The sequence below is a fragment of the Tursiops truncatus genome, chromosome 7, assembly GCF_011762595.2.
Source record: "Tursiops truncatus isolate mTurTru1 chromosome 7, mTurTru1.mat.Y, whole genome shotgun sequence".
Taxonomy (NCBI): domain Eukaryota; kingdom Metazoa; phylum Chordata; class Mammalia; order Artiodactyla; family Delphinidae; genus Tursiops; species Tursiops truncatus.
The window spans coordinates 32,749,605-32,762,014 of record NC_047040.1 but is presented as its reverse complement, the minus strand read 5'-3'; the positions used below and the strand labels follow the sequence as shown (position 1 = coordinate 32,762,014).

At 37.3% G+C, this 12,410-nt stretch overlaps 1 protein-coding gene across 2 annotated transcripts in view; it reads right to left on the bottom strand.

Annotated features, from left to right (window-relative positions):
• Positions 1-12,410, bottom strand: part of ICA1L (islet cell autoantigen 1 like) — a 64,350-nt gene that overhangs the window by 32,247 nt on the left and 19,693 nt on the right. Inside the window, exons 2-4 of one of the 2 annotated variants that reach the window (XM_073807375.1) lie at positions 7,812-8,455; positions 6,471-6,639; positions 4,016-4,088 (exon numbers count right to left, since the gene is read on the bottom strand). In XM_073807375.1, the coding sequence (XP_073663476.1) occupies positions 4,016-4,088; positions 6,471-6,632 (235 nt within the window). In that variant the 5' untranslated portion in view covers positions 6,633-6,639; positions 7,812-8,455. The remainder of the gene's footprint in view (positions 1-4,015; positions 4,089-6,470; positions 6,640-7,811; positions 8,456-12,410) is intronic. The other variant, XM_019939100.3, reaches the window with a different exon arrangement.

Here is a 12,410-nt window from a genome sequence, read left to right as displayed (position 1 = left end):
CAGTGCGCGTGCTTCTCATTGCAGTGGCTTCTCTTGTTGCGGAGCACAGGCTCTAGGCACACGGGCTTCAGTAGTTGTGGCTTGCGGGCTCTAGAGCGCAGGCTCAGTAGTTGTGGTGCACGGGCTTAGCTGCTCCGCGGCATGTGGGATCTTCCTGGACCAGGGCTCAAACCTGTGTCCTCTGCATTGGCAGTCAGATTCTTAACCACTGCGCCACCAGGGAAGCCCCTGGCTTTCTATTTAAACTTAACTTATTCTTGTCTCCCATCCTGGCTTCATTTTCCTATGCTCAGTATCTCAGACCCACAACTGTCCACGATTTGGTTCCTAAAACCCTTAAAGTTGTCATGTAGTACAATACTACTCAAAGTGTGGTCCGTAGACCAATGTCGGTCCAGAACCATTTGCTACCAGCTTGTGACAGATATCAAAACTAAGAAACTATTTAGAAACTTTTACCAATTTGACTGTTTTATATCTGAGTCTAATAATAAAAAAGTGTGCCTATATTTTGCATGTCTTCTTTAATTCCATTTTTCTGAAAATTCATTTTTGTTGTATTTTCAAAAGTGTCAGTTTACAACAGATTGAAAGTAAAACACAAGACAGAAAATGGCCCTTCACCACAGTTTTAGAAGCGCTGATCTAGTGGAAGATGACCCTTTAATCACAATAAGACAAACAGGTGAGGAAGCCCATAAAGTGTTCAAATTGTGAGCTTAAAGTGAAAAACAAGGACTTCTCTGGTGGCACAGTGGTTAAGAATCCACCTGCCAATGCAGGAGACATGGGTTCGAGCCCTGGTCCAGGAAGATCCCACATGCCGCAGAGCAACTAAGCCCGTGCGCCACAACTACTGAGCCTGCATTCTAGAGCCTGCGAGCCACAACTACTGAGCCTGTGTGCCACAACTACTGAAGCCTGCATGCCACAACTACTGAAGTCTGCGTTCCTAGAGCCCGTGCTCCACAAGAGAAGCCACTGCAATGAGAAGTCCGTGCACTGCCAACGAAGAGTAGCTCCCACTTGCCGCAACTAGAGAAAGCCCGTGTGCAGCAACAAACACCCAATGCAGCCAAAAATCAATTAATTAATAAATTAATTTCAAAAAGAATTCTATAAAAAAAAGTGAAAAACAGGACAAATGTCATGCTTAATTTCACCCTAGTTTACTGATGGAAAAACTGAAGTTAAAAACTGAAAGGGAAGTCCCTTTTAATACCTCTGAGGCAGCAGGGGAACTCAGGCCTTCTCACTTGCTAGCTGCCCCCCCGCCTGGTCCTCCCTGTAGTACCTACAAGGGAGGCCCTAGGAGAGCACGATGGTGTTTGGGAGAGGGTGTCTACACATTCTGTAGTATCATCTTTAATAAAACCAAGTGCTGTTTTATGAACAATTAACCTGATTAAGAGTGGATTGGATTTGAGGAATCTGCTTAATTTAATATTCTCATTACTTCAAAGATGTACAGATTACATATTTCCTTTGAATCAGAACTTCATAAAATATACCTCAATGAAAACTACTAGAAAAAAAATATTAACTTGTAGATGATCCAGAAAGCTCTCTGAGAACTCGAACTATCTCATTAACAAATATCAATTGAACAAGAACCATCATTGAGCCTCATCCTTATCAATGCAGAAAGGGGAGGAGATGAAGCTGAATCTGTGCTAATTCTGTGTTGGGACCTGCTGCCAAAAACTACAGAGACCCTACTCCTATGTGTTCTTCCCCAGCCAAGTTATTCTCATAAAGCTTTATAGTGATGGAGGAATCTACTGCAATTGTCCAATGTTAGTCTCAACAGAAGATCTATTAATAAAACAGTCTTCAAGAAATCACACAGTCAAACACAACCTTGAAGAGAAAGTACATGATGAAATATATATATGTATATCCCTTCCTTACCCTGAAATGCTCCACCAGCATGCTAAAAGATCTGGTGATCCCAGGACAAAATGCAGTATGCACAAACTTGCAAATGTTTCTTTACATTTCTGTCACAGGACTCCCTTGCTCCAATGATTGCAATGGCTTTTTACTGCTTGGTAAAATATTTAAGGTCCTTAGCAATCTGACTCGAATCTTCCTTTGCTCTTTTATCACCCTACTAGTCCCAATTACAAACTCTTCCATCATGCAGACTGTTCTCATTCTTTAACCTTATTCCTTGACTCCAATTCCCTTTCTTCCCACATATTCAACATCTATAAACCTTTTACATTTTACCTCAATTCCCATCTATGGAGTTGCCTTTACCAATCACTCTAATACACAGTTATTTTTCACTCCAAGAGAATTCAGAGGTATGTCTGTATCACTATCCTGAATTCAATTACACACTATTCTTGTCTCTTATTTTGTTACAAAAAGTTGTTTCTCAAACTACTGCCTTGGGAAAAGGACATAGTTTTACACATGGCAGGCACTCAAAAAATTACCATGCTATAATGGATTTCTTGCTTTAACGGAACAACACATGAACTTTGATTGTAAAATTTTGAGACCAATTTACACAGCTACACAAGAAAACCATTCATTGAGCAAATATATATTAAGTATGCACTGTATGCTAGACATTGTTTCTAGGTTAGGAGACCAGAAATAAACAGACAAATTCCTGTCCTTAAGGAGGGCATATTCTAGTGGTGGTAAGAAAAACAACAGATAAAATATACAGAATGTTGAATACTGTTAAGTTCTATTGTTAAGTAGACAGACTTATGAGAAAGAGGGGTATTTCATTTTAGATATGGGGGTCAGGGAAGGACTCACTAAAAAGATGACACTTGACCACATACCTAAAGAAGATCAGGAGCCGACTATGCAGATATGCCTACTGTGAAGGAGATTAACATGGCTCAAGAGGAGATGAGATTAGAGAAGTAACAGAATCAGAGAGGTGGCCATGTCCAGTAGGGAACTGTAATTAAGGCAGGAGAAGAGATCCAAAGATTGAGCTCCAATCCGAAGAGGTCAAGAGAGGAGAGGGCTTCCCTGGTGGTGCAGTGGTTAAGAATCCACCTGCCAATGCAGGGGACACGGGTTTGAGCCCTGGTCTGGGAAGATCCCACATGCCGCGGAGCAACTAAGCCCGTGCACCACAACTACTGAGCCCGTGTGCCACAACTACTGAAGCCCACACACCTAGAGCCCGTGCTCCGCAACAAGAGAAGCCACCGCAATGAGAAGTCTGCGCACCGCAATGAAGAGTAGACCCCGCTTGCTGCAACTAGAGAAAGCCCGGGCACAGCAACAAAGACCCAACACAGCAATAAATAAAATAAAATAATTTATTTAAAAAAAAAATAGAAGAGAGGAGATTCCAGCAGTGGCACGATACTGAGAAGGAATGACCATTAAAAAGAAATCCAGGGACATGTGGTAACTGGAAGCCAAGCACAGAGAGTGTCTCAAGGAGGGGGCGGATAATCAACTGTGTTAAATAATGTGACACGGACCGAGAATTGGTCCCTGGATTTATTGCTTCATGACTATGACAAGAGCAATCTGGTGCAGTGGTGGGAATGAAAACCTGACTGGTGGGAGTGAAAACCTAAAAGGTTTATAGATGTTGAATATGTGGGAAGAAAGGGAATTGGAGTCAAGGAATAAGGTTAAAGAATGAGAAGTGGAAGGAAAGGAATGGATTCTGTGCCTACAGATAATTATGTCGAAATTCCCTGTGAAAGGAGCAGAGGAATGGGATGGCAACTGCTAGAGCAAGTAGGGGTTGAGAAAGAGAGCTTTTAAATGATGGAAGCAAATCCACTTAAGACTCTGGGAAGGAAAACTAAACTCAGCAAAATGAGTCTGTCAGAGGATCTGATGAACTGAGGACACTGGGGGATTTGAGAACAGGTCACTGTAAATACTCATTTTTGTCATTAGAAACTGTCCACAAAATAATTTAATAAACTACTATTTTTACATTAAACCTTTCATTTAAAAAAATGCAAATGAATATTTATTTTAAATGGGAATTGTCAGATAGATATCTATGATTTCATACCATTGAGTTTTAGCTGATATTTCTCAACTATCTTCAGAAGTTCAGTGCATGTCTCTTGAATGGAGTGAAAAACCTTTGAAATATAAATTTTATTAGGACAATGTAAAGAACCATAAACAAATATAAAATATTTAAAAAGCACTTCAAAAGCAAAACATTTTCTTATAAGTATTATGTCTATTTTCCTTGACTGTGATATACTTCAGTTTTGATTTTATTTCAGGTGTAGAAAAAGCACACTTAGATTTCCCCCATGAGGGTTGGAAGAAATGGTGATAAATACATGGGAACTAATAAAAATTTATAACTGTGGAATTTGTCCTCCCCTCAGCTCCAAACTGTCTAAATAGCAAAAATGTAAATCTAATATAAACTACATCAAACATTGCTTACCACTGATGAAAAGAGTATAGATAGCCTTAGAAAACACTAACTAACTCAGAGTCTGACTTTTCTCCAATACTGGTCTAAGCAAAACAGGTCAGTGAGTTTACCATAAAAATTAAATAATGTGTTACAACATCAAAAATAAATTACTTTTGGATTATTTTTGTTTAGAATTTTCCATGAATATTAATCCCTTCATTATCACTGCTGCTAATAGCTAACAAAAAAATAAAATATCCAGTAGGCTCCCATTTCAAAGCAAGTGAAAATTTGAGATCAGGACACATACACGTGAGGTAACTCTTCACACATATCTATACATTTAGGTTTTCCCAGAGAAAGAAGCCAGCATGGGTTTTAGGGTGCAGCCTAAAGAAGACTCACAAAGTCCTTCGCTGAAGAGTTGCTATGAGACTTTAGTTCAAAAAGACCTTGGCACTGTGGTACAATATTAGGCCCTAATCCTTTGAGATTATCAAATGAACTTCCAATATCACTATTAAGCCTGAATGATCTATCTCTGATGTAGTTTTGTTGTTATTTTGATGTTTGATCAGATCGAAGGAAGACTGATAACAGACACTAAAATCTAAGTGGAGGAGCAACCATCAATTTTCCACGTAAGTTTAAGTATGTTTGAATTACACTTGGTATATGGATTTGGCAATCTAAAAAGCCATTTTAAATCCATATGGAAGGGGATTAGAAAAGAATACAAAAATGATAGTTCTGTTATGATGAAGTGATTATGATTTTTTTTCCCATGGGTCCTTGGAAGATTTACATACTATTGCTTTTCACTGTTATAATAAAAATATCTTTTTCAGTTTTAGTGAGATATAATTTGACAAACAAAACTGTAATATATTTAAAGTGTACAACATGATAATTTAAGTATGCATACTTGTAGGTATACTTAAAATGAAACTATTTCTCATTCTTAAAAAAATTAGTACAATTGTGGGAGAAAGTTCTTGATTGATTCCAAATATTTGTCTAATGGACAAGAATTACACTGAATATAAAATGTCACCCACACATTACCTAATGATGTGAAACAATACAAAAAAATATACATCTGTGGGAATATATGTAGCAACAGTGAAGAGTTCCCCTGGTGCTAAAACATATTACTTAAAATAAAGTCCCTTCATTTTTTTTCCATATTTGTCACTGAATCCTAAGAAGAATACTTTTCAACACAAATTGTACTTTTCAACACAAAAAGTTTGTTAAATAGAAGTAATTTCTATTTCCATATTTGTTAGGGCAATTACGAAAGTTTATTTTCTGCAGAATAAAATTACTTAGTAGATTAAGACCTATTTAATTAGACCTCTATTTAAAATATTTAAGAATATTTAAGAATCCCAACAGATTACTACATTCCAAGCGTAACAGAACTCCTGCCTGGAAATGTTTGTAAAAGTTACATTAGTATATGTACATGGAATTAGCAAATCTGCATTTAAAAATCTAGATTTTTTTCATTAACGTACATGAGAACTTCCTTCTAATTAGCTTAATTACTTAAAAGCATTTAAAGTTTAAAGTTGTTTCCTGGTAATTAGTCCTTTTATTTAAAATGAAAAAGAGAACCAAAAATGCATATGACATACTTCAATTAACTCCACCCCTTAATAATAGAAACAAAAACTCCAACTTGTAAAATCCTCACTCACTATTTGATTTCAGTTAATGTATTGCAGTGAGTTATAGACTTCAGATAAAATAGTACAAAATATTATGACATGATACATAATGAGTATATGGTCCCAATTAGAAATATAATTAATTCATTAACATGGCATAAAAATTACAATACTTGTGCCAGAGAAATTACTTAGTTCATGATTTATCTAATTTATGAACACCAGTTCTGCCAATCCTCAATCTGTGAGAATTATGATCTATCCAGAAGATCTGATTGATAAATGGATACAATTATTCTATTATCAAGTTTTGCATTTATCCCGATAAGTTCTTCAGTATGAAAGCTTGTCATAGTCCTCTTAGTCATCCTAGATAATAACAAGTTATATGCAGTACACAGAATCCTAAAATTTACCTCAAGTTTAGCATCCAGTTCAGCATCAGATGCCACTATGTGCTCATCCTCCTTTTTCCCGGTTGCTTTGATGAAGACCTGTTTGGTTTTCCAGTATTTCTTTTGCATTCTGCTGACTACTGACTGGTTATCTTCTGGTCTGGGTTGCCCAAAAAAATCCATGGAGTGACTACAAGAAATAACTAAAATTAAATTTCTTAAAAAATATTTTCAATAATAAATATCTATTTAGCCAATATTTAATCTAACTGAAAAACTGAAAAAGATACTAAATTGAATATTAATGTTGACAGCTAAACATGCTAATGTTTACTTTGTATGGTCTAAATTTATGTTTTAATTATAACTTGCTCAAGTAACAGGCAAAAAGATTAATGATACATTAATTAGGTGACAAAGTGATAAAACTGTTATGATTTTGCAGTAATGGCTGGAAATAATTTTATTTTGTTCGACCAATCTCTATTTGTAGACACTTATTAGTTTCTGATTTTTGCTTTTGTAATAATACTGAAAAATGAACCTGTACACACATCTTTGCATCCTGCTATCATTTCCTTAGGAAAACTTCCTACGGATTAACTGCTATGTCAGAAGAATACACATTTAATATATACCCTCAGATATGCAAAGATTCAGATATATACTCTTCTTTAAAAATCACTTAAAGAAATACTTTAGTATCCAATAAATTAACAAAAATAAAGATCTTAAGTATAAGGGAGATATGTTATAAAAGAAATAGAGATGAAAATTGTAACCTTTTGTAAACTTAGAAATTAATGTCTAAGTAACTGTTCTTAACATGGTTAACATGGCTACATTAAGGAAATGCAAATGTGAAAAGTGTTCATTAATGAAATGTAAAAAAAAGAAATAATAATAATAGTTTTAAAAGCCCAGACTATTCCAATAAATGGTGGGAGGTAGGAACAAAGGGAGGTACTAAAATATGTGACTCATTTCCAGGGGAATCAATAGATAACTAATGTATTCTTAATGTTGGTAAAGAAATAGAAGTTCACTTTCTTTTTATTTTGAAATTACTAATCAAATAAAAATAGGATGTCTAATTTCTAAGTTATTAGGAGCAAAACAAGAGAACGAGAAAAACCAGCAAAAGCAAAAGAAGACTGGAAAAACAGGAGTAAGGCAACATAACAAATTGTGTAAACTAAGATGACAGAATAAGAACAATTATATTATTTACTATAATAAATGAAAACTTCCTCTTAAATACAAAGAATCTCAAATCATAAAAAATAAAACAGTATATACAATTATATGCTATTTGGGATCCGCTTAAAACAAAACGATAAAGAATTATGGGTTAAGATATACCAGGTAGGGACTTCCCTGGTGGCTCAGTGATTAAGAATACGCCTGTCAAAAAGAAAAAAAAAAAGAATACGCCTGTCAATGCAGGGGACACGGGTTCGATCCCTGGTCCTGGAAGATACCACGTGCCATGGAGCAACTAAGCCCGTGCGCCACAACTACTGAGCCTGTGCTCTAGAACCCACAAGCCACAACTACTGAAGCCCGCGCACCTAGAACCCATGCTCTGCAACAGGAGAAGCCACCGCAATAAGAAGCCTGCGCACTGCAATGAAGAGTAGCCCCAGCTCGCTGCAACTAGAGAAAGCCCGCATGCAGCAACAAAGACCCAGTGCAGCCAAAAATAAATAAATAAAATAAATTTATATAAAAGAAGATATACCAGGTAAATATAGTAGAAAGAAAATGAAAGCAGGGGTAGCCACATTAATATCAGACAAAGTAGGTTTAAATAAAAAGCATTATAGGGCTTCCCTGGTGGCGCAGTGGTTGAGAGTCCGCCTGCTGATGCAGGGGACACGGGTTCGTGCCCTGGTCCGGGAAGATCCCACATGCCGTGGAGCGGCTGGGCCCGTGAGCCATGGCCGCTGAGCCTGCGTGTCCAGAGCCTGTGCTCCGCAACGGGAGAGGCCACAACAGCGAGAGGCCTGCATACCGCAAAAAAAAAAAAAAAAAAAGCATTATATAGAACAAAGACAAAATGTAAAGTCCACAGGTGGCCACTCTTCCAGATATTTGCTGGCTATTCTCCTTTGGATATCCTCCTGGATTCCTGGACAGTATAGATTAATTATCATTTAACTGTAGCACCTCTCATGTGCTATGCTGGTAACTGGGTTGGACATAATTTGGCATAGAAAATAGTACAGGGGGGTAATGGATTTGATGTAAGCATTATACCGTCTGACAGAAAGTCTTGCGGGAAAACTTGCAGTTTATCTTTCCCCTCCAATTTCTGTCTGCTTTTGCTTGCTTTTGATGGTTTTCAATTAGTGTTCCCCTCCAGATTGTTATCAGCATGAGGGTCAGTCCAACTGTATGACAAACTGCTGATCTCTTCTACTAAGCTGACGTAGGCTTAGGCCCAATCAGTTAAGAGAACAAACTTCTTAGGAGTATCAGAAGAGAACATCTCTTCCCCACCTCAACTCACTTTGCTGATGTAGCTTGAACAGTATACTCCTGGCCTCTCTCCACTCCCTCACTAGCTCCTTCATACGCAAGGAAGAGTAACTTATCTGATTGGATTTGAGAGCAATAAACTGAGTCCTCCCCTTCCTCTCTGAAATCTATCCTGCCTGCAGAGAGCACACATTCCCTGGCAAGGGGAGGACAGTGACTGGGTGGGTAAATCTGCGAAAGGTGAGATTTGTACATTTGCATTTTTTGGCGGAGGGCACTGCTAAATCTGCTTGCCACTGGGGGTAGGTTGAGTAGAAAGCCGAGTATTACTGGCTTGACATCATCAGATGACAGAGCTCAAGGCTGGAGAACTACCAGAAATTTAGGAAGAATATCATGGAAGGGAGGGAGCCAAAGAGGAGACAATCTCTGTACACAAAGAGCTCCCAAGACCTGTGCTGTTCACTAAACTAATCATGAAGTGAAGGAGGGGACCCTAGGGGTCCTCGCAGAAAATCAGCAGCTAGAAACTGAAGTAAAGGTTTCAACTGCTACCACTACAGTGGAGACAAGAGTCTGGAATTTGAATTCAGTCAAGTTAACTGCCTTCTAGAATAAAAATTATTTTTCAAAGAAGCAAAACAGAATTCAGAGTCTCTAAAATCCATAATTTAAAAAGGCAAGTATCGGGCTTCCCTGGTGGCGCAGTGGTTGAGAGTCAGCCTGCCGACGCAGGGGACATGGGTTCGTGCCTGGTCCGGGAAAATCCCACATGCCGCGGAGCGGCTGGGCCCGTGAGCCATGGCCGCTGAGCCTGCGCGTCCAGATCCTGCGCGTCCGGAGCCTGTGCTCCACAACGGGAGAGGCCACAAGAGTGAGAGGCCCGCGTACCGCAAAAAAAACCCCACAAAAACAAAAAACAAAAGTCAAGTATCCAACTAAAAAACACTAGACATGCAAAGAAATAGGAAAATGTGACCCATACTCCATGAAAAAAAGTCAGTAAAATAGATGCCAAAGATTTCTCAGATATTACAATTATCAGACAAGCACTTTAGACCAGCTATTATAAACATGTAAAAGACTTAAAGTAGGATATGTGCACAATAAATGAATAGACAGAAAATATCAAAAGAAAACAAGTGAAAGTTTCAAGTTGCAAAGTTCAATAAATGCAATTAAAAACTGACTGGATACTCTTAAGAATAAACAGAAGATGGGAGATGTAAGAAGTGAAGCTGAAGATGAATCAATAAAAATTACCTAATCTGAAGAACAGAGAAGAAAAAAAAAAAGACCCTGAAGGAGAGGAGGAATAGAAGGGGAATGAAAAATATCTGAATAAAACATCCTAGGGCTTTCCTGGTGGCGCAGTGGTTGAGAGTCCGCCTGCCGATGCAGGGGACACGGGTTCGTGCCCCTGTCCGGGAGGATCCCACATGTGGAGCGGCTGGGCCGCTGAGCCGGCACGTCCAGAGCCTGCGCGTCCGGAGCCTGTGCTCCGCAATGGGAGAGGCCACAACAGTGAGAGGCCCGCATAATGCAAAAACAAAACAACAACAACAAAAAAAACAAAAAAAAACATACTAAATTTTGTAAATGACATTAACTTATAGACTGATAAACACAAGGAAAACCACAAATAGGCACATCATAGACCAACTGCTTCAATTCAAAGATAAAGAGAAAATCTATCTTGAAAGCAGAGAAAAATGGTATATTACACAAATGGGAACAAAAATATAAATAAGATGGAAGCTCTCAACAAAAACAACAAAAGCCAGACTACAATGGAAGGACATATTTAAGGTGTTGAATGAAAGAAAGAAAAACTATCAACTCATAATTCTCTACTGAAACTGTCCTTTAAAACTGAAATCAAAATAAAGCCATTTTCAGACAAAGAACTGAGAAAATTCATGGCCAGGGGACTTTTAGAAATGCTAACAAATTCTACAGGCTGAAGGGAAATTACAACAGTAATTTATCTATAGGAAAGAATGAAGATGACTGGAACTGGTAAATGTCTGGGTAAACATAAGACATTTTTCTTTCTTAATTTCTTCAAAAGTTATATATAGTTTAACATATGCAGACAACAATAAAATGATAGCTCAATCATCCCAATATTCTGTCATTTCTGTGTCATTTATACCTTCACCTATTCCCTACCACCTTACTCCATAATCATTATCATCATCAACATTTTATATGGTTATTTTTGAGAATATTTACATACAATGAAATGTACAATTTTTAGCTGTATACTTTTGACAAATAGGTATTATGGTATAGAACATTTCCAACTCCCCAGAAAGTTCTCTTGTATCCCTTTCCAGCCAATGCCTAGCCTACCATAAATAATAAATGTTTTGATTTTTTTTCACCTTAGTTTTTCCTTTCCTAGTTTGTTCTTTTTTATCGCTGAACAGTAATCCATTGTATGAGTGTTAACAGTATGCTTTAATTTTTCACTACTGTAAATAAATCTGCTATGAATATGCCTATACAAGTCTTTTGTGGACAAATGTCTTCACTTCTCTTCAATAAAACCTAGAAATGGATTTTTCTCTATCAAAGGATTGGGGTACACTTTATAAAAAATTGCTGTTTTACATTCCCATTAGCAATGTATGGCAGTTATAATTGTTCCACAACCTCAATAACACTTAACGTTGGCAGACTTTTTAGTTTTATCCATTCTAGTTGTGTAGTGGTATTTCCTTACAGCTTTAATGTGTATTTTCCTGACAACTGATAATGAACACTTTTTCATGTGCCAACTGGCCTTTTGTATATCCTCCATTGTTGTGTTTGTAAGTCTTTTGCTCACTTTTAAATTGGTTTGTCTTTTTTTTTTTAGTATTGAGCTGTAGAGTTTTGGAATTTAGATTGGGATGGCACTGAATCTGCAGATCAATCTGTGAAGGACTGGCATCTTAATAATATTGAGTCTTCCACTTCATGAACATAGTATGTATCTCCATTTATTTAGGTCTTATCCTAAATAAATCCTGTCAATCCTAAATAATCCGGTGGATAGAAATTCTCTCAGTTTTGGTATCTATGACACTCTATTTTGCCTTCATTCATAAATGATAGTCTAATTGTATATAAAAGTATAGATTGGCAACAATTCTCCTCTTTTTAAAGCTATCATTATTGGTCCATGCAAGACTCATTCTTTTGTTTGTTCATTTATTTGTATATTCCTTCCTTTTTAACCCCTTCCTCATATCCATCTCTCATCACAATCATTCAATGTGTTTGATGTGTACCTTTTTATTTGAATGTGTTCTTGTAAAATGTGTTATGTACATATGCTAATCTACAGAAATGACACTGTGCTGTAGATTCCATTTCTGACTTTTTGTTGTTTTTTTTTCACTCAGTATTTATTTATTTACTTATTTATTTACCTGGCTGTGCCGGGTCTTAGTTGCAGCACGCAGGATCTTCGTTGGAGCATGTGGGATCTAG